The sequence below is a fragment of the Aphelocoma coerulescens genome, chromosome 8, assembly GCF_041296385.1.
Source record: "Aphelocoma coerulescens isolate FSJ_1873_10779 chromosome 8, UR_Acoe_1.0, whole genome shotgun sequence".
Lineage (NCBI taxonomy): Eukaryota > Metazoa > Chordata > Aves > Passeriformes > Corvidae > Aphelocoma > Aphelocoma coerulescens.
The window spans coordinates 18,995,063-19,021,399 of record NC_091022.1 but is presented as its reverse complement, the minus strand read 5'-3'; the positions used below and the strand labels follow the sequence as shown (position 1 = coordinate 19,021,399).

Here is a 26,337-nt window from a genome sequence, read left to right as displayed (position 1 = left end):
CCTTGTGGAAGAAGAAGGGAAAGGAATAGATGCTTTTTTCCTATTCTTGGAGTTTCTCCTGTTCCAGGTACTGGATTTACTCCATTTGGATCCTACCAAGCTGGAGGCTGTTCTTCCTCCATAGCATCGTTGAACAGCAGCAGAAAAGGCAACTTCAGATCGGTCATAGCAATGAGCAAAATACTCACTGGTGTCAAAATTCCCACAGAAAAGAATTGTGACGAATGGAAAAGAGAGGATAGAAACTGGTTTTAACCATTAACATTCTCAACAGTAATTGGAAAGAGGCACCTGCTATAATTGGGTAAAAAGTTATTGGAAACTTTTTTTCTTTCAGAAATACTGTTACTGTGTGCTCCCCTGAGGGATTAGTAGTTGTATACATCTTGGGGATATTTTAAAGAAATGCCACTTTCAGCTGATCTTTGACTATGTTGTGGTTTGTCCATGTATTTTGTATTTATAAACTTTATCAAATTGTAAGAGAGATCAGTCTGGACACATTCCTGCTGAACTCTAATAGAAATCTTCTTTTCATGTCGAGTTGTAATCAAGGATGGGATCTCTGATATTTCCAAGATAATATTTAATATTCCAAAGGAACATGCTGCAATGGGATAAATTGATGCGTAATGTTGATAATACTTATAAAAATACTACATTTTGGGACAACAATAAATGCCAGCATTTGAATTAGTTGTTGGCTATTGATAACAAATTCAACAGTTAATACTAAGAGGTTGTAATTAAAAGTATGAAAAAGAACGAAAGAGCAGAGTAGAGTCCAGTGCAGGAGAATGCCAGATAAGGCTATATACATGTTTGGGCTGTGATGCCCTTTGGAGATCTGGCTGTGTTGTGAGACACCAATCAATGCATTGTTGTGTAGCTGCAGCTCATGTTTCTGGAGTAGTTCAGTGTGACTGAACTGTAAGAATGTGTAATGAAAAAGATGGTCCCATGTCTGCAAGGGAGAAGAGTTGAGAGATGTGGATTCTTTCTCTTCCATTTTGACAAGGTTTTGAGATGGAAAAAAACCCAAAGCCTACAGGATTTCTAACCTAAACAGATCAGAAAGTCAAGGTCTGAGAGGAAATAAAATCCCACCATATCTGTGATTTACAAAATATATTTTAAGCAGGAGAGTGTAGGGGTTTTTGAGACCTAACCTGGCAAGCTGCTGCTTTTCTCCTCTTCCCTTGTAAGTAGAGGAAGAGAAGTTCCCTCAGAGTGTCAAGCTCCAGTTAGGCCCTTCTAAAATTTCTGATTGCAAGAGCCTTTTCCTTTTTTCCCCCCCACAGGATGCATCTGAAAGAAGGCATCTGAAGTTATTAGCAGATACTCACTAGTCTAAACTTGCATATTGCTGTCAATAGTAATTCTGAAATGCACTTCATAAGCTGCCTTCTTAGGAGTATCCTTCCCTTAATGGCTTATAATTAGGCATTCTTCACTTGTACCTATTAATTTGAAAGATGTTTACAAGGAGAGAATTTTGAAATTAGGCTCATTTGGATTTTGTGCTTGACTAAATATTATTTATGCCTTAGTCAGCACAGGTGAGCACTTGAAAAGTAGACAGCAGAGTTTAGCAGCTGTGAACATGGTTTTAGGAAAATCAGGGGTACTGTTTCTTTTCTCACTGATCCACCATAGTAGTCTTCCATTTGTTGCATGACTGTTCTCATCTGTTAGATTTGTATATTTGTCTTTATCAACTCTTTAATTCTTCTTATAGGAAATTGATGGGAAATCATTACTGTTGATGACAAGAAATGATGTACTGACTGGACTTTCATTAAAACTGGGGCCTGCGCTGAAAATCTATGAATATCACGTAAAACCTCTACAGACACAACATCTAAAGAACAACTCTTTATAGCTAATTGTCTCATTGGGGTCATGCTGTGCCTCAAAGGAAAAATAAGCAATTTGGTTTCATGTGATGGAACTTTGTAAAGAGAGAATATATCTATTAAGAGTTTAAACCAAATTACAATATATATCCTATTGGATAGAGTTGGCAATATACTATATACTGAGTCTGAACTGAGAGAGGTGGTGTGTATTTTTTACATAGTACATAATGATTTTCTCTTTTAGGAAGTGTCAATGAGCATGTTGAGATCACTGTATCCAAGAACAAAAGGGAGGTATGTCATTCTCATTTTTGAGCCAGACATGTTCTTGATTTTGTTAATTAAAATACCAAAAAAATAAAGAAAACCAACCCCAACGTTTACATGCATCTTTAGAGAGAGAGGAACCAATTAAAGTAGGTTTTGATTTACACTAAAGACCTACTAAAATTATTGCTACTTATAATTTCAGGATGGGCCTGACACTTGCCAAGTCACCCTTTTTTGCAGAGGGTCCTATTTTGACCTTATTAAGGTTTACTCGTGGTATGCTGCGATGTTTAAAGCTGTACATAGAACTAACAAAACTCCTTCAGTATCAGAAGGTGTTGCTGACAGGTGAAACTGGGTTGTATATTTTTTGCTGTGCTTTAAATTTTCAGCTTTTCACCTGTTTTTAATAGTAGTCCTATGTAAAATAATTGGTTTTTAAAGGTTTGTGTTGCTTTGCAAACAAAAAAAAAGCTTCATTTTATTCCTTTTTTAATTTATGATTGTTTTCTACCATTATGCAGAAATTTGTAAAAAGTAAAATTCTGCACATTTTTAATATTGTCTGTCTTTGGTGTTGTAATGATTGAATTTTTTTTTAATGCTTTACTTAACACTTTGAATACTTGTTTTAAGAACTGAAAGAAGCTGTCTTGTCACCATACATCTCTGTTAAAAGAGAGTCATGTTCAATCTGTTTGTACTGGTTCCCTATTTGATAGGTTGCTTGCTATATCCCAATAAAACATTGCTTATGTTTGGATTCAGTTTACAGGTCTTTTACTTTCTCTGTTGTGGTATACTGGAGCTCTTTTTCTCCATTTTCCTATTAAAAAGGTACCAAAACCTACTTAATATTCTATGTTCTTGTGATTAATTTTAACATCAGCTACCATAATATTTAAAGATTTAGTTATTTTTGCTCTTTCTTCTCTGGTGTTACTGCTGAAAGAGAAGCCAGTTCCTGGCTGGTCACAGTTCACCAGTAACATCTGTGTTTCCCTTACCCCTGTCTGGAGCTGTCAGTGGTGCAGAGCCACTGTGCTGGTCCTGGTACACAGGGTGGTTTGATTTACCCCAGAATGTCTGGGAGACAGCCCATGGATGATGCTAAGCCCTGTCTGGGCTCACCATCATCTCTGGCCCAGAGAGCTGTGTCATGACCCCTGAAATGGGGATGTGGAGTTACATCAGTGATGCTGAGCAAAATAACCAAGAAGCAGGAAATAAGCACGAGAGTGTGGTGAAAGTGGAAACAATGTGGGAGGAAATGGTGAGGGGGTGCAGTTGAGAAGGGTGCTGCTTTCTGCTAGGTGGGGACAAGATTCAGGGAGAGGAAGGAGAAACTCCTGCAATCTCCTGCCTAGGCAGTGGCCCTGTCTTCACTTTGACTTGGCCAAGTGTGACGTGGCTGTTCATGCTACAGTGCTCAGAGAATTGCTTTTGGCTACTGGTGTTAAAGGGAGAAAGGGGAGAGAAGGGACAAAGCCGTGGTAATAGCTATGCCAGAGGTAAAGCTCATGGTATATGCTATATTACATAAATATATACAGCAGCATGCTTTCTTGGATTCTTTCTAACTTTTACGTGGTACAATGTATTTATTTGGAATTTGAGACAACAGGACAGAGATGTATTTATTCATCATTTTTGTCTGTCCCTTGTATTATGCTTACTTCGGGTATTGGTCTATGAGCAGCAGGTTTGCAAGTCATGGTCTGAATTCTGCTTAGGATTTTATTTATAGTTTGGTCATGTCCAGAGATACCCACTGGGAGTAGGGATTTCTGGTAGATTAGATTCAAATAGAGATCATCAACCCTGCCTTAGGGAATTTTGAGCTGTAGTCTGTATCTGGCTAATTTTGGGTTGCAATTTAAAAATTATACATGAAACTCCTAAGTATTTTAATATAGAATTAGGTATGCTTATGAAAAGGATCGTGAAAACAGTCTGAACATGCTAACCAGCACTGTATTTGTAGAATTATTTTGGATGAGAATACATAGTGCTATGTTACTGAAGGATTAATTGAATATTCTTTTTTTCTCCATTTGCATGTTGCATAAATGTGGGATTTACATTTTATGGTCCTATGGAAGTCAGAATTAGAAGTAAAACATACTTATTCCAAGAGGGAGTAAAAATCTCCACTGTGCAGACATGAGAGTGCATTTGATGACTCCTGAACACAGTTCTTTCTTTTAATATGTTTAATGAGCAAGTGAATTGCATTCAGAAACATCCAGATTGTATTTCTCTTTTGCTCAGCCCCACTGAGTCATACAAATAAAGGCCTAACAGAAGTCTTGTTGCAAGTGCAAAAGGGAATTTGGAAAATATTAGTCGAAACTGTGGCAATTTTTTTACTGTCTCTGATTTTTATTGTAGTTTCCTACTGTTCTCTGAGTTTCTAATGCTGCTGTTCTCTTTGTGCAGTTGACCGTTCTGGTTTTGTCTCATACATTCTCTTTGCTGTTTCTGGGAGAACAAAAAAATCTTTTTAAGAGACTGGAGGGTTTAAAAGAGGAAGTCAAAGCCAGATTATTTTTAGCTACCATTCCTCTTGCAGAAAACACAGCTGCTGTTGAGATGAGGAAGCAACTGATAGGCATTACTGGATCCAATGTCAGTACCGCAGCTCTGAATCGCAGAGCTATGCAGGAATCCAATTTAAATCATGCCCATATATGTGCCTGCAGCTGGGAGACTCCCTCTTCCTTAAAAGCCCTGCCTGTGATCTGGTTAAGCTGCCAGCATCTGACTGCTCAGCTGATACGGGGGGTGAGTGTGATGACGGTCTTGGCTTTCACACCGAACCACTATTTAGAGTGCCCTTCTTCTCCTCGAGGCAGCTTTAAGGAGTAAAGGAGCACTGAGCTCCCCTGCCCTGCTGTTGGTCAGCACAAAAACAATCATGCTACAGCCAAAGTCTTCCTCTTCCCTGTCCTTCCTCTCTCCTAATAAGCACTACTGATATCTATTAGAATCTTTCATACACTTTTAAAATTATTTGGAAGTATCACAGTATGTCTGTTCTGGTATGATGAGTGTGAAATATATATTGGAATTGTTCATCAGCTGGTCACTCTCCTCTCAAGCTGTTGATGCACAACATGGCATGTTCTCTTTGCATCCAAACAGAGCCAAGTACCACACTTAAAGCACGTGTAAGGCAACTGTCAGCAAAGTATGGGATCTCTGGCTGTACCTGTCCACCAAGATCACTTTCTCAGCCCAGAAAAAATTGTTCTGACTACTTGCTGCCATCTTCCATCCCTGAATGTTATTGTTCCCAGTTTGTTCTAATGTGCTGCACTTGATCAGTTTGTAGAAGATTCTTTGCCCATATAATTATAAGACAAGATTCGTCAGCTGTAATAAAGGGAGTAGCCCCCATGCATCACTCCTGGTTAGAAATGGCCCTGGCAAAATGTCTCATTAGGCTGTCACTGTCAGGGTTTAATTGCCAAATCAACTCTTCCTCTTTTCCCTGCTTTTTCCAACATGTTCAAATTCTACCAAATCCTTTCACTCTTTCTCTTTTTAAAAAATCAGCATTGAATTGATCTTCTGTCTTCAACACTCCTCTTTCTACTGCCACACTTAAGGAACAGTGATAGTTATTTTAAAATCAGAGGGTCTTATTTTCTGTGAGTCTAGGAGAAGCTGCAAATTTATTTCTCTTTTTTTAATGGCAATATTGTATACAGTTTGAAGACTGAGTCTGAGTAGGACCAGAAAAATGCTACCTTACTTTGTCTTCATTCTGGTTTTTTTACTTCCACGTCAGAGCAGCATTTCATTCTCTTCTAGGAATGGCTTTTGGCCCAAAAGTCATGTGGGAAATGAAATGATTACAGGTGGATGGTGTAACAATCACTGGCTCATAAGGAGCAGAGTGAGCGGAGCACTGAAGAGGAGGGTTTGCTCTACTCTCTCCTTCATCACAGGCAATGGATTGGCTTCTTCTTCATCTAATGAGAGGACTTGGTGTTTGGAGATGTCATCAAAGAGATCTCATCCATGTCCCATTCCATCACATGGAAGGTCTCTATGCACCTTCACCTCTGTGTTGCTCAGTTTGGACAGCAGTTTCCCCAGGGGGAGCACTGAGGACAGTGGCTGTCATTAGCACACTGGCAGGGGCAGTCTTCACGGGAAGAATGGGCAGACATTTAATAAGTAGCTTTCATTCCTGTTGGGAAACTCTGTCTTCTTTTGAATTTGATAATGCAACAAGGTCATTAAATTATTTTTTGTTTAGCCCCTATAATTAGGGAATTGATTTAGTGATGTTCATTTGGATCTTCAATGTGTATTCCATTCCCAGAATAACATTGGTTGGTAGCTGCCATAAATTTGGGGAATTCAGCTATAACCTCAGGCACATGAAGAGCTCAAGGGGAGCACCTTGAAGACTGTAAGTGGTTCTTGGTCTCCATGTGAGAGTTTCATTGCTGCTGAAGGCTGCTGGTGAGTACTGGAGACCACTGTTGTATTTATATGCTGCACTCATGAGCATCCTTGCTGAAGGAGCAGTCAGCAGTTACAACTGCTGTATCATCAGCTGATCTGCTGATAAGGCAGCAGCAAATGTCTTGGCATTGGCAGACTTTTATTCATCTCAGGATGTTCTCTTCCGTTTTTTGGATGATTGCTATAATCCAGCTGCCCCTCTATAAACACTCTTTGGTACTTATTATATTGAGGGTGCCTCTGATTTTGGCAGATGCCTCTTAATTGTATCAAAAAAGGGAGGGAAGGCTCATCATTTGCACTGATCTCTTGGATTCAAGAGTAACATTGCTTTGTCTTGTCTGAGTGGAAGGAGGAAGGAAGTAAAAAGTAAGGAACTGGTGGCTGAGTTTGTTCACAAGCTGGTGGCCAAACTGTGGGGAGAGAAGCATTGAAATGGGTGTGTGCCTGGGTGTAGCAACCCTGTTTCACAAGGTCACTCTTCAAATTCCCTTCTCCCTTCTGCATAAATAATATATGCCAGTTTGCCTGAGCTTTCCTACCTGGAAATATGTATGTCTAGAGCATTTGAAAATGTTGCAGGAGTATGAGGCCATTAAAACTTGAACTCTTGTCTTTTTCAGTCAGATGTAATGTAGGAATTCATTCCTAATGCCACACTTGAGAAGTGGCAGAAGCACTCCACTGTACTCAGGCACTCTGGCTTCTGTTGTATTTCCTTCTGTATCAAAGGTATCTCTACCCCCTTAGTTATCTAATTTTGAGTCCCACCAGTATTGTTTGGGTTGGATTTTGTTTTAGCAACAACTAACCCCAGATGTTTTTTCTGATTTGATTGCCATCGATTAGTCATACATCAGCTGATCTAGTAAGTGTCATTTATACACATATGTGCATGCCTGCACTCAGGTACATGTGTGTATCTTTCTCAGTCTGCTGTGAATGGTGAGGCTCTCAGAAAACAGTTTATATTATAGCTGTGTTGTGAGTTGACATTTTTGATCCAGTAACTGGAAACATTTAATATGTTTCCATTCTAGATATATCTGTGCACTTTCTAGGAGGAACATGGTTGGCTGTTGTGTGTATAAAAATAGCGGAATTCTAAATTCAGAAGTATTTATTTTGAGGTTTTTAGTCAGAAACAGTTTTTTGGTCACTTTAGCTCAGTCCAACTTAGAGTCAGGATTATGTACTCTTGATAAAAGCAAGGTTAAATTAAAAAAGAAAAAAGACAACTTTAAGGAAGAAAAGAAAAAGTAGCTGTAATAGTTAATAAAAATGGGCAGGTTTAAATGTATATTGGAAAGCAGGTAGCAATATTTATAGAATAATACAGTCAGGGAAGACAGATCCCTTGTGCTGACCCTGACAGTGACATTTGCTCTCTGTTTTAGGTACTGGCTGATGAGTTTAGCTGGTGCATTTTATTTGTGTGACATTAGTTGTGTGTGGAGCATGATGAGCAGCTGAGGGCTGTGTTGGACTGTCCTGGGCAGTTATCAGAATTGAACAGAAACAGGATGAGAAAGAATCAAAGACTAAAAAGCTAATATGTTTGTGCACTTGAAATACCCTGTTTTTTGGTAGGAGGCTTCAGCCCCTATGAACTCCTGGGATGTAGCCCAGGAACAGCAAGGTTCATGTTATCAGCAAGAAGTTGTATTTTAAACAGCAATTTTACAATCTGCTAGCTGCTGCTCATTTTCATCAAGTGTGATTTTGTCAGCAAAGCATCGCAGCTGCTTCTGAGTAAGACAAAGTAAGCAACTTGAATAGCTCCTTAGGACAGGAGCTGAAAAAACATCTGTCTCAATGAAATTAATGCAATTCCATTGTGGAGACTGAATTTAATGAAGCCAATGGGAATTTGGTCAGATTTCAGGCCCAAGTGAGTCTGGCTAACTCACATTTTCAGGAATGATTTATGCCACTGTTGTCTTAATCTAGTTGCCATATGGGAAATTTGGGCTGCTTCCGATTGCCTAAGTGCTTTCTTTAGAAGCAATCTGCCCACGTAAGTGACTCAGGTTTGCAGTGCTGGATGGAGCTGCACTGAGATGCTCTAAAGACTTAGTGAATGTCTGCATGTCTCTGGAGGTTTATACAAACCACACTGTTTGAGTGTACATGTGTGCTTGTTGCCACAGGAAAGGCTCAGTAAACAACTGCTTGCTGCTTTGTGTCCTCATTCTGCCATGGAGGTTAGTCCAGCACTACCTTGCAGGGCCACCAATGAAGCACAAAGAGTAATGAAAGAAACCTTGTGCCTAATGCAATAAATTTCTTATAAAGTAGAAAGGAAGCTGGTTGTGCAGATCTGCCTTGTTTCAAAAAGAGGTAAATGCTGTCATGTTCAGTAAGATTCTTTTTCATCTGTTGTTACTGAACTGTCATTTAGAAGAAGATTGGTCACTTTTTAGGTGAAATTGGATGAATTAAAATAGTTCTTTTACTTACAATGTTCACATTTATATGCAAGTAGTAAATAGTCAAAAACTAGTTCTTTTTTTGATGTTGCTCTTTATTTGCCTTTAAAAGATACATTAATAAATTAAAAGCGCCTGGAAGTGACAGAAGTAGCAAGACATAAGCCTGCAAGTACAATACAACACCATCTAAGAAGGTAAGCGAGAACGTCCCCAGGAAAAGCTAGAAGTGTTGTAAATAAACCTTTCAGAATTGGCTGGTGACCAGAGAACATCACATCTGGGACAGCTTCACTCTGTGGTGACATTTTTCCTGTTGTTCAGGAGATAGCTCAGGCTGGTGGACAGTTCTTCCTTCCCTTGCATCTATTATGCCCTGCTCATCAAGGCGAGTTTCTATCCTGCAAAGCACCTCAAAATGTCACACAGAGCAGGACATCTCCCCCCTTTTTGGTGCCTGTGAATTTAATGATTGTACCCAGAGTAATGCTGCATGTCTGCCAACTCAGGAGGCACAGAGGCAACTAAATTGTAGTTTTTAGGAGTTACTTTGGGCACTTCCCTTTGGATCTGTACTCTGTCACATGGAGTGTGTGAAAATGACACTCGGAGAAAATGAGAGCAAGGGTTAGAATCTGTTGGAAGCTGAGCAGAATTCCTGTTGCAAGTCTGGTAGCCACAGTTTGTGAGATGAGAATTGTTGACTGTATTGTTTTATCTCTGTGTTCAAAGCTATCACCTGGGGTAACTAAAGTAAAATATGCATTATCTGTCTGTCTAGTTTTGTCCCTACCCCTCCCAAATGTAATAGGGCTACGTAGGTTGACTCCTGCCTGCTCAGAAGTCATGATAAGATTATTACACTAAAGAAAACTATTTAATTAAACCTACAGAGATAGCCCAAACCCTCAAATCACCTCAGTGATTAATGTAAAAGTACTATAGTAACTACAGTCTGATGAGTAGCAGCAGCAGTCATGCAGTCAGAATACATGCAGAGAAAGTAGTCCACAGCTGTAAGTATTCACACCACAAAGGAGACATGAGAGAAGCTTTTTTTTTCTTTCTGTTTCTCATTTCCTGTGCAAAGAAACCTTGATTCTGACTGATGCCCTGTTCAGTCTCTGGGTCAGAACCTCAGTTCTGTAGATCAGTGTGGCATCAAGGGGTCATAACAGGTTATGTCAATGTAACAGCAGCTCTCATGCCTGTATATTCATTTTACTGAAGAAATATTAATAAAGAGAATATTCCTGATTTTACATGTCAAAAACATGTTACAGACCTCAAATGAATTGTTTCATTAAAAGGTCTGGGAATAGCTAGTTTAAAAATTAATTTAATATTTCCAGCTGGGATTTTCTGAACAGCTTAGGGCATTTCAGTCTGAAAATCACACTGGAATTCAGGGACAGACTTTGATTTCTGAATTCCTGAGGGTCCTTCATAAATCCATTGTTTTGGAGTTCATAGAGGGAAAAGTAGTCCGCAATGGAAGAGGCCAATAAGGAGTAAACATTGATAGGAAAGCCATGCTATTAAGTTTATCAGTAAGGTTGAGTATAGCCAAGAGGTTTAGTTTCCCTGGGCAGCTGCCAGTCCAAACTGACATCTCCTCTCATCTCTCAGCATATGGCCTTGTGCTTCAAAAAAATTCTTCCGACCAAGTGTGCAAGCACAGGAGCCATAAGGAGCTTCCACTGGAACCAAAACCTGAGGGGGATGAGCACAAACACAAAAGTTATGTTTGAGACACAGATGTGCCAGCAGAAATTGTGACTATTCACCTCCTTATAAAATCATGCCCAGGCCCTTTCTTTCTTTTATGAACATCAGTGGAAGATATGTTATCACAAGTAAAAGTGGATCTATAATGTCCACCTGAAGGAGGGCAAGAACAGGAGAGCATGGTAGCAGAATCACAAGACTTTGGAGGGAGACTAGAGGATAAACAGACTATAGACCATTGATGCCAAATGGAATAACCCCATTTCTCTCTTTGAGAAATTATTATTGTGAGAAATTATCTTGTGAGGATAATGTAACAGACTTTCAGCTGGATGTAGCTGGCAGGTAGAGCAGCTGTGGAGGGAGGAGCAAATACTTCTCATCCCCTGCCACTTGCTCTCACCCCGATCCCAGGGTTGTACCTCGTCCACTGTTGGACCAGCCTGGGATGCCACAGTGCATTCTGCTTGGGTAAATGGACAGGTTGACATTATCATGGACAGTCAAATTCAGCAGAGAAAACAGCAATAATTTTTCAGAGACAGTCTCTGTTACAGATCCTTTTAATGTCCAAAATATTCCACTTGCACCTTTAGCTTTTATCAATAACACAAGCAGACAATTATTTATCCTCCTGTTGTAATCAGTGTAAGTCTTTTTTAGAGGTAATGTGGAGCTTTTACTGGGACTGGGAGAGAAAGTTTGCTCACTTTAACTCTGTTTTATGTAGAACTGCTGCTATGCTTTAAGGCTGAGTATTTCTAAAGAGGGTAGTGAAGTTGTTTTTGAAGCATTTACTTACTTCTTTGTCATTGGTCAAGCCTAGATTCTTCATGTCTACAACATTATAAAAAGTGTTGTTCAAGACGACTTCTATGACCTGTACCTGAAACCATGAAAATGGATGAGACAATGAATTAGGGCACCTTTTCAGCCAACAGCCTGGCAGGCTTTTCACTCAGTGTAAAAAAGAACAATGCCACCCCCCCAGTACACGTGATCAAATGCAATCTAGTGAACACATGTAGCACACCTTTCACTTTTATTCAAGTGCTGCCAAGCACTGAGTGATGTTGGGAAGTTTCCAGTCTTACAACTGACAGAGGAAATAATAGTCTCATGATGGTCTTCCCAGTGGTGTAATTAACATTTGCTATTGTTAGTAAATTGAGGTAAAACATCATTAGGAGGAAAGAAGATACCTGTGACACTCTGGAAAGGACAAGCATCTGGATACAGTTGACAGTTTTCTGGTAAGAGGGTGAATATTCCCCACAGTCAGGTGGTCCAGCAAAGGCTTCAAGGATACATTCACGGATTTTCTTCCTAGAGGTAACACAGGTTCTTACAAAACCTTGTATCAGCTGTCTCTGCTTAGATTCATAATGCTCTACTGTGGAGTGGTTTTTGTTCGTATTTTGCATGTCTTTTCTAACAAATATATAGCCTATGGGATTTTGTGGAAGAACAATTTGTCCTGTCACCCAGATTCTGTTTCTTCTCCCCCCTCCCAGCAGATATACCATTCATAAATAGGTTTTGCTAAAAGTATTTAACAAATTAGTTATTTTATTCTCCTAAAGAGTTCTGTACTGAACACTGAACTGTTCATTTGAATCCTGTCCACTGATGTACCCTGAGAGAGGAGTACCCCTAGGACATACCTCCTACCCCTCGTAACAGGAGCTTAGTGCTGCCACTGAGATCTGAGTGGCTGGTGCACAGCAGCTGCAGATCGGGCCCTTAGACCTTCTGTATTGTATAGAGGGACTTTGTGAGAATAGATGAGGAAATTAATATTACTTGATATAACATATACCATATGCAGTTGAAGTCAAAATCCTTGCATTCACCATATGACCATTTGCAGAAGAGCTCTCCACATAGAATCCTGTCATGCCTTTCAGGCAGTGTGGTGTGTTCATTCTTATAGAAGCCTTCAAATCCAGACTGTGTTGTCTTCATAAGTTTCAGGTCCTTAATTCCAGCAAAGACAATCAAAGGACCTGCGATTGAAAATTACAAGAAAATACGAGCTTCTTTTCACACAAAGAAAAGAAACCTTTGGGTGCATACTTGCATTGACAGCTCCAGAGCCAGAAAGCAGACAGTAACTTTCTGCACACTGATACTGGCAGAAAGGTAAGAAACAAGACAGAAACTACTGAAGTCAGAGGTCAATCTAGAAAATGGAGAATCCCATCAAGTGATCTGCAGTTAAGGAAAACTGAGGATAGACTTTATTTATCTCACCTGCTTGGAATTAGGATGTGTTGGTTGGCTCACGCTGATGTCAATTTAGGAATGGTTCTAAAGGGAAATTAAATAGGCTACTAGGCTGTGATGTACAGCAAGAGGTGTGGTGCTTTTTCCAAGAATACAGAGAAGTGTAAAAATTCTCTGTATAAAGACAGAGCCTCAGTCAGTAATTTGCTTTAGATACCTGTCCTGTTGGGATTTTTGCATCTCTGAGAAAGAGCCAGGAGCCAATGCAAATCCCTGCAGTTCAGCTAATGAGCAGGAACTGGCACTGATACAGAGGCCACCCACAGGTTCAAACTGACAGTGGCTTTGCTCTTAGCCACTATTTATAAAACGAGCTGTTGAGGATCCCTGCTGCATGGGTGGGTCATTGTCTTCTAAAGACCAAGCAGTTGTGACCTGAACATTTTTTTGTGACACACCTTTTGAACAGCAGCTAAACAATTTCAAGCAGTCAGTCATTTAGAGCACACCAAGCTGGTAACTGAAAACTTCACTGACCAGAGCTGCCAAAAAGCTGATTCAGAAAAGAGAAACTTCATGGCATGCAGGCTCATTCAGGGCCTGTGCAGATAGTCAGTGGCTGAAGCCCAAGCTGCTGATTTTGTGCTGCTGTTGGTGCTCACACAAGTTAGTTCAAAATTAATTCTTGAATATGTCAAGTGCATAGTAATCCTGCCTTGGATTTGGAAGACTGGCAAATTTTGCCTTTACATTATGTCTTTGAAGGAATTTATACTGGAAATTCCACTGTGGTAGACATTTCTAAACTGCATGGTTATTTAGAGGTTTGAGTGGTTTTAAACTGCTCTGTGACTGGATATTATTGAAACTGCATTTTATCTATTTCTTTTCTTGTTTACATTTCTTATTGTTTTTGAAAGAGTATAAGGAGGTATATCTATCATTTTATCTATCTATCATGTGATAGATAGATATCTATCTATCACATCTACCTATGTCCCCCTGTTATTTACTAAAGCTTTAAAAAAAATCTGAAGAAGAGACTGACCTTGGACAGGATATTCCGGGGTTTGTAGAGATCTTGAATAATTTATCGCTTGGGCATAAGACCGTGACATAGGTATTAATGTAGTGCAGATACTATCAGTGAACCTGGAGAGATATTTATCTTATATTCAAATACTTAGCCTTGTTTGAAAGAGCTCTTTGCAACAAAAGATTGACTGAAAGGCTGGCTGGCTGTGCAGCAATCAACCTGAAACTCACTCCAAAGGATACAGCACCCAGGGAGAGTTTCCAAGGTGAACAGCTCATGCTGTGCTTTCAGGAGGCTTTGCACTCATGCTGTCTTCAGTTGACAAATTTTGATTCTGTTAAGTTACTTATGATGTTTTGAGTTTCCAAAAAACTCTGATTCTTTTATCAGCTGATATAATGGCAAAAAAAAATTCTGTTAAACCTCACTAGGTTGGTTTTTTTTTTTCACGATAAGAAAATTGTTAAAAGATAGGATTAACTGAGAAATTAACTCCCATGTCTGGCTGATAGGTGCATAGGAGGATGCTAAATATAGAGAACATTCTCTTAGAAGAAAAATAAAAGTGATTTGAAAATCTTCACTTTGGTTATTATTCAACTAGGCAGGGAATTCTAAAGAAACAACTAAAGGACTACATGAAGGGAAGTCTAAGAAGGAAGTGTGGTTTCTTCAGTAAGCCATTAAGGCTTTCTGTTTGTGTAGAATCTGAAATTGCAGAATTTCACACTAAATTTTCAGGATGATGAAAAATTTAATTCAATCTACATTAAGAGCAGCAGCTTTTCAAGAAAGTATAAACTATTTTTGTTTGTTTTGTTTTTTAAAAAAATTCAGATGTCTTTTTTAACATTTTCCAGAAAATATAGTCAATAATATTGAAGCAGCCAAAAGTACAGCAGTAGTTAACATTACCAGTAACATTTAAAAAGGTGAGGTCAAGAGGCACTGGACACTTGTACAGGTTTTCTCTTTTCTTTCAGCAGGCTGTTCAATCCTGTGGCAAGATGTAACAGTTCTGCTGGATGTGCTGTTGTAACCATTCCATATTTGGGATATACATACAAACGTGAGCTACATTAGTTCTTCAGCCATGTCTCAGAGATCAAGAACATCAAAATTACACTATAAAAATATTCTTTGGTTTAGACATCTGGAGCAGTTTGGCTGTGCCCTAAGCCCTGTAACACTTGTAGCTGTCTCTAAAGCCATCTTCATCTCTCATTGGCAGAAATATTTCCAGAGAAGTAGGGGACATTGCCAATTCTTTTCTCACCATTCCGGCACTGCTCAGCTTCACAAAAGCGGATGCCATCAGGAACACATATGAACGAGTGGATGTGGGGAATGCCATCCTGCAATGTAGAGCAGACATATATGTAAAAGTGCCATAAATACTATGTTAATTTGAAAACAGGAGCTAAGAGAGTGAGGAATGACTACAGGATAAAGAAATGGAATGTATTAGTATTTTAGATACCTCATGCAGACGTTGCCATGGTACTTCTTGAACGTAGGTTTTGACGTATGCCACTTGGCAAAATGTTGTCATGAAGTGATTGCAGATATCTATAGCAAACTGTTCTAAACTTGGGATCTAAGATAGCAAACAGTATTATTAGAAAGAAGCAATTACCTCATGTACAAAAGTAGATTTTTCTGGTTGTTTTAAGTATTTGAGGAGAATCAGTGTGGTTAAAAACACATTTCTCTTATTTCTGGCTTGGCTCACTGTGCCCAGTCATTTGACCAGCTTGCAGCATATGCTGCAAATAGCAGCTACAGTAGTGTCAAAAATCTCCCATTCTATGGTACAGTGAGCTGCAGTCCTTGGACTGAGAGAAACTGCTGTAGGAGTTTTATGCTTTGAGGATATAATGCTGAAATAATAATTTATAGTGATTATTCTGATTGATATGGGGATATGCTAATTAAGTTTTTCAGGGTAAAGATGGGATTTCATTACGGAGAAGTTCAGTGCTACAGATTGTCATTACGATACATGCAATTGATGCCAGTAAAAGCACAAAAGAATTAAGAGGAATGTCATACTTTGAGACCTGTTTAAAAATGCTATATAGGAATAATGCAGGATTATGGGCTATTAAATTAAAAAAAAAAAAAAAAAAGAAGAGATGGCTTTTATATGACAAATTCACAAAAAACAGTGCTAGCTCTTGGGAAAAAAAGGCTTTGGAAAACTAAGACAGAGTCCACAGGACAAGTGGAGGAGGGGAAACTTCTCTCAGATCACTGAAAATGACTTTGGTACTGATCTGATATGCCAATTGAAAATAAAAATTTAATATAACAAATACTTCCAAATGAAGTTGTAAGAAACAGCAAGTCTAGTTAAAAAATAAAAAATATACCCCATTTTTTTTGGCCAACACAAGGACAATATTCTTTATGGTATCTGTAGGTATCACAAGAGAGTTGTTTCCTTCCAGGTACTCCTGAGGAGAAGTCAGTCGGAGATGTGCACACACTTCCACTTCTTTAACAAAATGCTTCTTTCCCTCTCTATGAAGGCGAAGGAACTTAATTGTATTCTTGCCATATTCACAGTTGAGGACTTCAAGGTCCTTGATCTGCAAAGAAAATACAGGTCAGTTGTAAAGAAACACAGTGGAAGCCCGAGTTATGCTGTCAATGAAACATAAACAATGCTTATGGCCTTTATTTTTTGTGATTACCTGAGATAATGAGAATATTTTCATTATAAATTGCAGAGTCCTGATGGGAAGAAAAAATGCTTTAGGAGACTATTATTATATTAGTTGCACCTGTGATAAAATTTTAAAGTTTTCTGGGGGCCAGATTATAGAAGAGGAGTCACAGTGGACTAGTCTCTCATTTGTCATCTTTGAATTAGTCCTGACTATATAGACCTTCACTGAGTCTCTTCTCTGGGATTATTGGTTTTGTTTGCATTAAGCCCTATTATTAAATTTCACCTTGCTTCTGTCAAACACACCCCATTTACACATCTCTTACAGTGTTGGAGAGGCTGTACTAGCAAGGCGACAAAATACTGCAAAGCTTGTGAGGATTTCTGTTGTGCTAAAATATCCAGAGCTCATTGCACTAGACTTTCCCTGAGGCTGAAATATCCCATACTCTGTAGCAACATATTTTAATGTAAATCAGCCCCTTTTAATGAGGAGGGAGAAAGCATTTTACACACCAAAATATAAATTGAAGCTTTTTATGTGTGAGTTGCTAAAAGATTATCAGATGTGAAATTGCTCAATTCAGACATGTTTGTTCCTAAGAGAAATGCTAATACACTTAAAAAACAGTTTTAAAAATCATTAACTAATTGTAAGTCAATTAGTTTGGTTCAGAGCTCAGAGCGTTTCTCCGGCTCAGTCCCTACGGGCTCAATCCCCAGGCGTGACTGAAGGTCCCCAGCACCGGAGCCAGGATCGGGCGGGGCCCAGCGAACCCTTTCTGCGGGCACGGTGCAAGGGCTGCGCTCACTACGAGGGCTGGGCGGAGCAGTGAGCTGGAAATTATGTTGTTTTGTTTGTCCGAACACCAGGTTTTTTTCAGATAGTTGTGAAAAATTTGTACATCAGTCATGCAGCACTAAAAAAAAAAAAAAACAAAAAGGGTTTCGGTATCTGCAGGGTGGGGCTTTTAAAAAGAAGAATACCATGAATATTCTAAATAGTCGAAATATTTTTTTGCTCAAAAACATAACTTGTCAACTCGTTTTGTTGCCCAAAGAAATCGTGAGCCGTTTCCGGCCGCTCCCAGGAGCCCTTGCCCCGCTGTCCATGGCCGTCCCTGCTGTGGAACGCGATTCCCAGGCCGGCTGTGCCGTCCCGGCCAGCGCCCGGGGTGCGCTCCGTGGGCAGGAGCGGACAGCTAACGCAGCACCACTTCTCCTTTTAGAGCCACTCGGGGCTCGCCCTGCGCAGCCGGGAAACCAAAATGCCTGCGGGATCTGCACCGTGCCTCCCTGCTTTGCTCTTACTTCTCTCCTCCGTGCCCCTGTGGGCCGCTGAGATTTCCTGCAGGAATGAAGACGGGGAGACGGTGGATTGGTGAGTAAATACCGTGCAGGGCAGAAAGGCTGGGTGAGTAAATAAAAACAGTGAGATTAAACCGCGAGAAGTGGGTGGGTCACCGAGAAGCAGTGCAAGGCCATCGCTGGTTCAGCCCTCTTTGCCTGGGAGTAGTGGCTGAACTGTGCATTTGAAAAACCTAGGATAAGTTATTGAAATCTGATTTCATTTCCCTGAGCCAACCACCATGCTGCATTATGATTAACTGCAGAATAATCACTGTTTTACACGGCGTTCGTGTCTCATGATCAAAGGGAGCATAACCTGTGTTGGGATGCCAAGGCTGCGCTCGCCAGCGGCAGCCCCGGGGCCACCGGCCGGGCCCGGGCTCGGGCTCAGCTGGCCCGGGAAACACCGAGCGGGGAAAGCGCCCGCATGTCCCCTTCGCCTGGTACTGAACAGCAGCCTGGGGGCCGCGTCCCCTTGCTCCGGCACTGAGGGGCAGCGGGGCTGAGCCGCCGCGGGGCTGGTGGCAGCAGCGTGGCCGAGCTGTGCCCTGTGAGCGGAGCAGAGGTCGCTCCCTGCCCGGAGTTGCCGTCACGGTGCCGCTGGTGCCGTCCCGCTGCCAGCAGCGAGCCCAACTTTGGGTATTAAATGATTAATTGGTTAATGCGCTTTCAAGAGGAAAAGACGCAAAGTACAATTGCATAATATCCAGCCCAGGTTTAAAAAGTGAAATGAGGGCTCTTTAAATAAAGAGCACATAAGCTTCCTGAAGATAAATATCAACCAATTTCAAAATAAAAATGTTTTTCTTGTGAACGATGCTTAGTTTGGATACAAGTGCTAGAGAAGTAGGCCCATCCCTTCCCTTGTGCACAGAGCTAACTGCAGGGAAGGCAGGTGCTCCTCACACCACAGGCAGGAGCTTTGCTCTCTGTTGGCATAACATCAAGTGTATGAGGGTCTAATCCATCCCTGTGACTTGGCGCCTTTGCCAAGGCCCTTCTGGATAACATAAGTTTTTCAGGAATCAGACTCTTAGTTGGTGCAGCTACCCAGCAACTTAAAGGTATGAGATACTTACTTTCTCCCTGAAAAAAAACCCAAAAAAACCAAAAGCAGACCCATATGTATACAAACTATCCCTTTCTTAAATGAAGACATTTTTGTAATAAAATTTTTCTGAGAAATTCTTTGAAAGCTGGGGCTAGGAGTAATTCACCTGAGCCTCCATGTGAATGCCAGTGACATGGGGCCTGCTCAAGGAGGGAACTTGGGGGTCTGCACAGGCAAATCCATGTTCCCTTTCACAAATTTAGCAGGTAAGACAGGGGGATTTCCTTTCCAATGTGCCCTGATCAAAAGAAGAGAAACTTTCCTGTCTGCCAGGATCATCCTAGTTTATTGAGAAGAAAGAGTTAGGCTTTGGATTCTGGATTTGGTTGCTATGAAGTTGACAGAAGAAGCAGAACTGAAACTGCTGAGAAGAGCCTTCTCTTAAACAAAACATGTCAATGCCCTTTTAAACAAACAGCACCGGAAGTGTTATTTTCATTTAGCAAGAGGTTTATGCAAGTTCCTACTATGCAGTGGTTTCATCCTGCAGTATTCTATAATTACTCAATATTCACACACCCTTTCATTTGTTGCTGAACCAGAGGAATCGCTTGATCTGACCCGATCCCATCTGTGCTCCCCAGCTGGGCTGGCACATCCTCCCCACATGCAGTGTCTGGGCAGGCAAAAGGCTCACACGTGTTTTCATTCCACTCAGGATGTCATCCCACCGTCCTCACTGCACCTCCCATAGAGGCTACCAGAGCAAATGGCCATAGGATTGACTCTCTGAGGAGGGCAGAGTCTTTCCTTTATTCATCTAAACTCACTGTATCCTTCCGGAAGCCTTCCCTGCAAATAAAAGCCAAAACTGTGCTTTCTGAGAAACGTTTAGACAATGACTGAAGCCACCATGCACATTGTTTGTTTGGGCTTTTTTTACTGGGGGGCAGGGGGAGGGGAAGAAGTGAAGATGTGATTCTTTGTTGTAAGTTGATATTCGGTCACAAGCAAACAATGTGACAATGCTAATCAGGTCTAAGAGGCTTTGCATTTCCTTGGTTCTCAGTAAAATAACTTTTACTCTGCTCCCACAAATGCCTAAGCTCTTGAGAAATTTCCTGTGCGCAAATAGCAGTAAAGATTTTATACAACTTTAATTGGTAATACACTCAGCTGGCGTTCTGGAAAGAGCCAAAACATGTATCCACTGGGAATTGTCAGGCAATTTCCTGATAGCTCAATGACTAGCATTTCGTAAGCATACCTGCTAAGGTGGATTTGTCTGATGCTAGGCTGTAAACACTTCCAGAGCATAAATCTTTCAGTACATCTCAAAGCAGTTTGGAAAGGCTTCATCTACTAATTCCTGGATCAGCTCTTACTACTGTAACTACTGCTATTCCTCTCCAAATCTTCATTTCAAATCTTTATTTCAAATAAAAGGATTGTTGTGACTCCTGGTGCATGTATAGGCACAGACCACTCTCGCCAGCCTAGTTAGATAAATCATTTTATTCTCTGTGATCTGTCATCAGAAATTATTTCTCCTGAGATACTTTAGGGAGATCATTCAGTCAGTGGCAATGCAGGTGGATTACCAGGACCACCACTAGTGTGTGTGTTTTTCTTCTGCCTGTACGCCTACATTTCCCGTGGATTAATGGGAATGTTTTCCCAATAGCAGAATGTTCTTCTGCCACTTCTTACCTGTGTTTGGAGATGTCTTTGGTGACCGACTTGAGCCTGTAAGTCAACTGGGCAAGGGTTACTCCTCCTGATATACTTGAGGGGTAAAGCACAGGCTGCATTTTTGTTAAATAGTATAGATTAAAAATAATGCCACTCAGTCCTTATTGTTGACATTAATAGCAAATTACTCAATTACAGCCCTCAGAGAAAGTGGCTGAGTTAATTATATTGTGATTAATCCCATGGATTTGTGCTCTGGGAGAACTTGTTTACTTTATCAGGAACCTTAGTATGAACTGAGCCATTTACTGACAATATTGAGTACTTTACAATTTTGAAGATATTTGTGTTCCTGGCTAATGGTTTGAAAATTTCCAGTCTGTAACAGTTCATCAGAGTACAAGTTGTTATGAAAAGTAGGATTGGAACAACATTTTATCACATTGCTTTATACTTACTTTGTGATTGGGATACATATAATATAGTGCATTTTTAAATTTCAATACCTAATTTTATCTATTTCATATAAAGCCATATTAAAAAATATATAAATTGTTTGATCTGGGGGAATGTTAGACTGGGTTTGAGACTTGAGGTTCTTTACCAGAACCAGGAGCAATAGGGATTTCATGGACTCAGCCAAGGCTATCACAAATTCTTTAGGTGCACCAACAGCAGTCTGGCCACAGCAACAGGAGTTTGGTGCTGAATCAGCCTCCCGTGCTTGCTGAGAAGCAGAACAAATTCATCTGCAGCAGGGATTGTGCTGCCAAACTGCAGCTGGTTCCTGGGCTGGGTCATTGCTTTGAGGCTGAGATGTCCACACTGCTCCCCCTCCAGCCCAGGCATCCCTGGATTCACCCTTCTCTTCCTCAGGGAAGGAGATACTGATTTATACATTCAAACAGGGTGGTGGTAAAAAACCAATTGCTCTTCACTGTTGCAGGTTTGCTCTTTACAAGTTGCCAAAACATACCAAAGGACAGATTCCCATGCTGGGACTGGAATACCTGTACATGGATGCCCTTGCTCCACAATGGCAGCTTGGTAAATACCTCATCAACATGACCCAGAGTGCTCTGGGACAGACACTGCAGCAGCTGTATGAGACATATGAATCCAAGGCAAGTGACGTTTCATTTTTTTGGTATGGTTACTTGATATTATATGCAGATGAAATGAAAGCAGCCAAAATAAGCACGTAGAGGTAAGGCCAGACCTGACCTATAGATCTACTAAAACACACAGAAGAGAGGAGCACCTCAACAGCTGGGCAGATTATTTGCAGTTTTGCCTACAATTAGGAGTAATCCTCAAACTTCTAATTTCTAGTCAAGCTTTTCATATGATTAGAGTATTATCCATCAAAAAAAGAGTATTTTTACTTTCTCCCTTTGGTTTCTTTTCTGCAATTCATGTTGGGCAACATCTGAAGTTGTGAATTCAAGCCAGGGTCAGTGGTAATTTTTACAGACACTTGTCCTAAGCCTTCCTGTATGCATGTGTTTCACACTCTTGACTCAAATCAAATCTGAGTTTTGATTTTCCCCCTGAAATCACTGTGACTGCTCCAGCAGTGATATGTTGCTTTTTGGCCTTCTTTTTTTGCTCCCACAGTCAGACACCTCACTTATGTTTGTGTGAAGTGATTGTAAAATATTACAAGATCTGCCTATAATTATTTTTCCCATCTATGTAATACTGTTGGGAGTCTGGGTGTCTGGGTGTGTCTTTGAATTTCTGCTGTGGGTTTGTGGTAGGGTGAAATTAATCTGTATGTAGAAGAGACTCGCAGAAGTCACTCAAATGTTGGCAGTCCAGAAAACTGTCCTATCCCAGGTCTCACTGTAGCTGTAATAAAGTGTTTACAAACTCATAACACATTGGAAGGGGAGGCATGTCCCAACTTCTTTGAAGTTCTCTATTCAGGGGAAATAAGGTGTGGCTGTATGCAAATATTTTGCAAAAAAAGCTTTAATTGATTACCCTTTATAAGAATAGTTGTCATGTCTATTTCTGCTCAGCAAATATTTTTACTGGATCTGATTGCTAAATCAGAGAGAGGCCCAAAAAACAGAGAGGGGAACTTCTTTGCAAGCAAGTGCCCACTAAACCCATGTAAACTGGCTTAGCAAGCATATTCAATCCTTGGGAAAGGGCTACTGCAGTGACTGAGAGAACTTCCACTTCATGTCAGCTGAGGCCCTAATGTTGAGTCTTCAGGTTTATTTTACTGTAATATCTGTGGAGACTGTGTCAGCTGAACTGGGAGCAGGATTAGGCTTGCAATGGTCATGCAGAGGAATCCTGAATTCTTTCTTGTGTTCCCAGCAAATGTTTGCTTAAATGCCTTCCTTTTACTGAATGTCGTGTTTCAGAAATGTGTGTTTCCCTGCAGAGGAACACCACTGCATATGCAATATACAACGATGAGATCCCTGAATCAGACTCCAAAGGGTGGAAATGCGGACACACCAAAGGTACAGGGAGAGTCCCAAACTACTATTTTCTGCTTTCTAAAGTTGTGGATAGCATCTGCTTGTCTGTTTGTCTATCTGCATATCTAAAATTCCTGCCTAAAGCAAAACTGAAGAGTGATTTGCATGGTGTGTGTTTTTTGTATAGTTACCTATGCTGCAGCTTCGGATTTGCTTTTGCTATGCCTGTGCTGTGTGAAGGATCTTGGGGCTTATGGACTCTTTGTTTCAAGAGTTGGAACTCATACTGGTCCTTTTAGAAAGTACAAACCACACCATCCCGTGCCTAATGGCAAAGCAGTACAAGATGGGAAGGGAAAGATGCCCTCAACAGAAACCCCTCTGAACTTTCTGGACACGAAGCTGCTGCCAAGATCATGGAAATGCTACAGGATGCAGTTACAGAAAATCAAGATTTTAAATAAGTGTAAACTTCAGTGGAGGCCTAAATGTTACCCTGAGGAAGCAGATGGGGTTTGCTGCGCCTGATGTGGAAATGAGCACGTTTTGCAGGGCTGTATTTTCAGGCTGCAGCAGTGGGCACAGCTCAGGAGAGAGGGTCACAACCACTAAATCATCAGAACTTTTAAAGACAGAGGAAGGAGATTTGAAAGGATTTTTTTCAAATGAAACGTGATGACAGTTTGAGTTAGTCTATGCAGAAAAGAATTGATGCAATTTTAATACAATATTAGTGTCTCCTAGGGTCTATTAATCTACTCTAGAACAGCTTACTGTAGGCATTAACACATTGAAATATGGTGTCTGCAGCAGCAAAACCGACAGCTCTGTTGTCTCAGGGTTTTTTCCTCCTTAATTCATTTGCAGTAACTTTTTTTTTTTACAGGATTTATGCTCTTGGATAAATCACAAGGCTTCTGGGTGATTCACAGTGTGCCCCTGTTTCCTCCCATCCCTGAGGATCGTTATGGATATCCATCTACTGGGGAGTCCTTTGGACAGACAGCCATCTGTATAACTTTCAAATATGATCAGTTCACAGAAATAGGTACGAAAAGCTTCTCCCAAAGAAAGCCTTTGTCCCACCACACCTCTCTGATTGCTTTCCTGGAGGTTTCACCTCAAAAATTCCTTGTTCTTGACTGGTTTTTGTCACATTGGGAAACCAAGTGGGGCCTGGAAAGAGCATTCTTGGCTTCAGTTATGTTTATTCAATGATTTCCTGTGTGAATGTGGGAAATTCACTCTTCCACTCTGTTTTCATCTCCCTCTGGGGACTATCAGGATAATAATAGTCACAAGTGCATATTAAGAGTAAACTCAGTCCATGCATACAAAATGCTTTGGAAATATAAAGTAGGATGATTAATAATTTTTAACAGTAATAGCTCATTCAGCAACAGTCATCTGCAGTTCAAAAAACGTAAGGCAACCACTGCTTGAGCTGGAGTAGTAGGCTTGACTCATCAGAAATATGAAGTATGGAATAAATATCACCTAGAATTTCCCAGGTATTTCTTTGCTACAAAAATTGCCAATACTAAATATATAAAAACCCCCAAAACCAACAAAATATAGCTGCAAGATTCAGAACTATCTGACAGTGATAACTGGTACTGGAATCCTGAAAAGGGACTATCAAAAGACATCACAAGAAGTCATATTGTCATGTTCCTCAACTCTTTCCACACTGTTTTTTCACTCTTTTCTCAGTTACAAACCTCAAATCATATTAATGAAAGACATGCTTTGCAAATTGCCAGGCTGGCCGCACCTCAGAGCTGTGTAACCCACGTTCCTGTTTGTGGAAACACATCTATGCATGTGTTTAGTAGAAGAGGAAAAAAAAATGAGATGCATATGCTAATGGTTTTCCTGCCTCATCCTCCCAGCTTCTGTGGTTCAGGGATTTCCTGACCCAGAAAGACTGGAATGTTTCTGATGGACTTGTCTTCAATTAACTCATCTAAACAGCCCATTTGTTCCCTTGCTCTTTATGTTGTCCATGGCAAGGACTCCTACAGTTAAGCTGTGCCCTGTTCAGAAAAGTTGATTTCTTCTGCAAATTCAATCCAGATGCTGAAAGTTAAGTTCTGTTCTCCCTAAAACCAAACTAGACCCTTTGGCAGCTCCTCTGTTTGCATTTGGCTTGGCAGCAGTAACTGACTGGAAACTACTCCTGTAAATACAGACAGGTTTGGATTTGTATGTGATGTCTGAGTGCTGTGTGGCTGCAGAGAGGCTTGAAGATGAGCATGGGTGGAAGTGGCCATGGACCAAGATCTCCAGTTAACTGTTCTGCTAAAAATAATGAGGTGTAAGTGGAAAGCCTGAGTGTAGTCTCCCAGCCAGTCTTTGTGCTGCAGGGCCAGTCAGAATACAAAGCAATACACAAATTCTTGATTGCTAAAATAAGATACTTTGACACTTAACTCATCCAGGAGATAGGCTGTGAAGATTGAAGGATTTAGCTTCCCTGTCCAAGACAGAATTTTGCTCTCCTGATTGCTTTGCTTTAACCAATTTTAATTCTGCATGTGTTCATTTCTGTGGGTTTTTCTCAGACCAACAGATGCTGAGTTATAATCCAGGAATCTACAGCTGTTCCATCCCTGACATCTTCCAAGCTGATCTCCCAAATCTCCAGAAACTCTGTGCAAAGTCCCGGCTGCCCTCGGTCCCCTTGCGCCGCCTCTCCAAGCTCCAGTCAGCTCAGGGGGAAACATTTCTCCACTTTGCAAAGTCACACTTGTTCATAGATGGTAAGAAAACCTGTTGCTCTCTCTATAACACATTCTCAATTAATTCTTAAAATATGAATTAATTAATTATTTTTAAATTAATATTTTCTCCGAGGGGGAAAAAAAGTTCAGCTTCAGCAATAATGTAACAGAGGGCAAGGTGTGCTGTGCCATCCTAACGTTCTCTTAGCCCCACAAAGCAAAAAGCTGTCTGGTCCATCCTAAGGTATTCAACAATTAGATTTTTCAGAAAATTTATGTTCCATTATTCAACAGTAACAACAAAGAAGAAATACGGGGTTTGAATCAACTGGGGGTTTTCTGTTACAAAGAAGACTTGCAATTTTTTTGTCCTTTCCCTTTTTTC

General features: G+C 40.5%; 2 protein-coding genes across 8 annotated transcripts in view; one reads left to right on the top strand and one right to left on the bottom strand.

Moving 5' to 3' along the window:
• LOC138114000 (sterile alpha motif domain-containing protein 13) overlaps positions 1–26,337 on the top strand; it is a 51,627-nt gene that overhangs the window by 9,119 nt on the left and 16,171 nt on the right. For 2 of the 7 annotated variants that reach the window (XM_069022995.1, XM_069022996.1), the window contains exons 4-8: positions 17,928–18,079; positions 21,738–21,915; positions 23,190–23,271; positions 24,116–24,277; positions 25,794–25,991. In XM_069022995.1, the coding sequence (XP_068879096.1) occupies positions 17,928–18,079; positions 21,738–21,915; positions 23,190–23,271; positions 24,116–24,277; positions 25,794–25,991 (772 nt within the window). Of the gene's footprint in view, positions 1–1,738; positions 2,893–6,462; positions 6,606–9,149; positions 9,235–16,558; positions 16,636–17,927; positions 18,080–21,737; positions 21,916–23,189; positions 23,272–24,115; positions 24,278–25,793; positions 25,992–26,337 lie in introns of those variants that run through there. The other 5 variants (XM_069023001.1, XM_069023002.1, XM_069022998.1 and 2 more) reach the window with 4 other exon arrangements.
• Positions 9,258–16,630, bottom strand: LOC138113764 (uricase-like; the record flags this gene model as incomplete). Its single annotated transcript, XM_069022486.1, has 7 exons — positions 9,258–10,750; positions 11,568–11,651; positions 11,968–12,091; positions 12,585–12,771; positions 15,304–15,382; positions 15,508–15,624; positions 16,400–16,630. Coding segments are annotated over 7 exons (960 nt in total), but the record flags the coding sequence as incomplete, so codon positions are not given.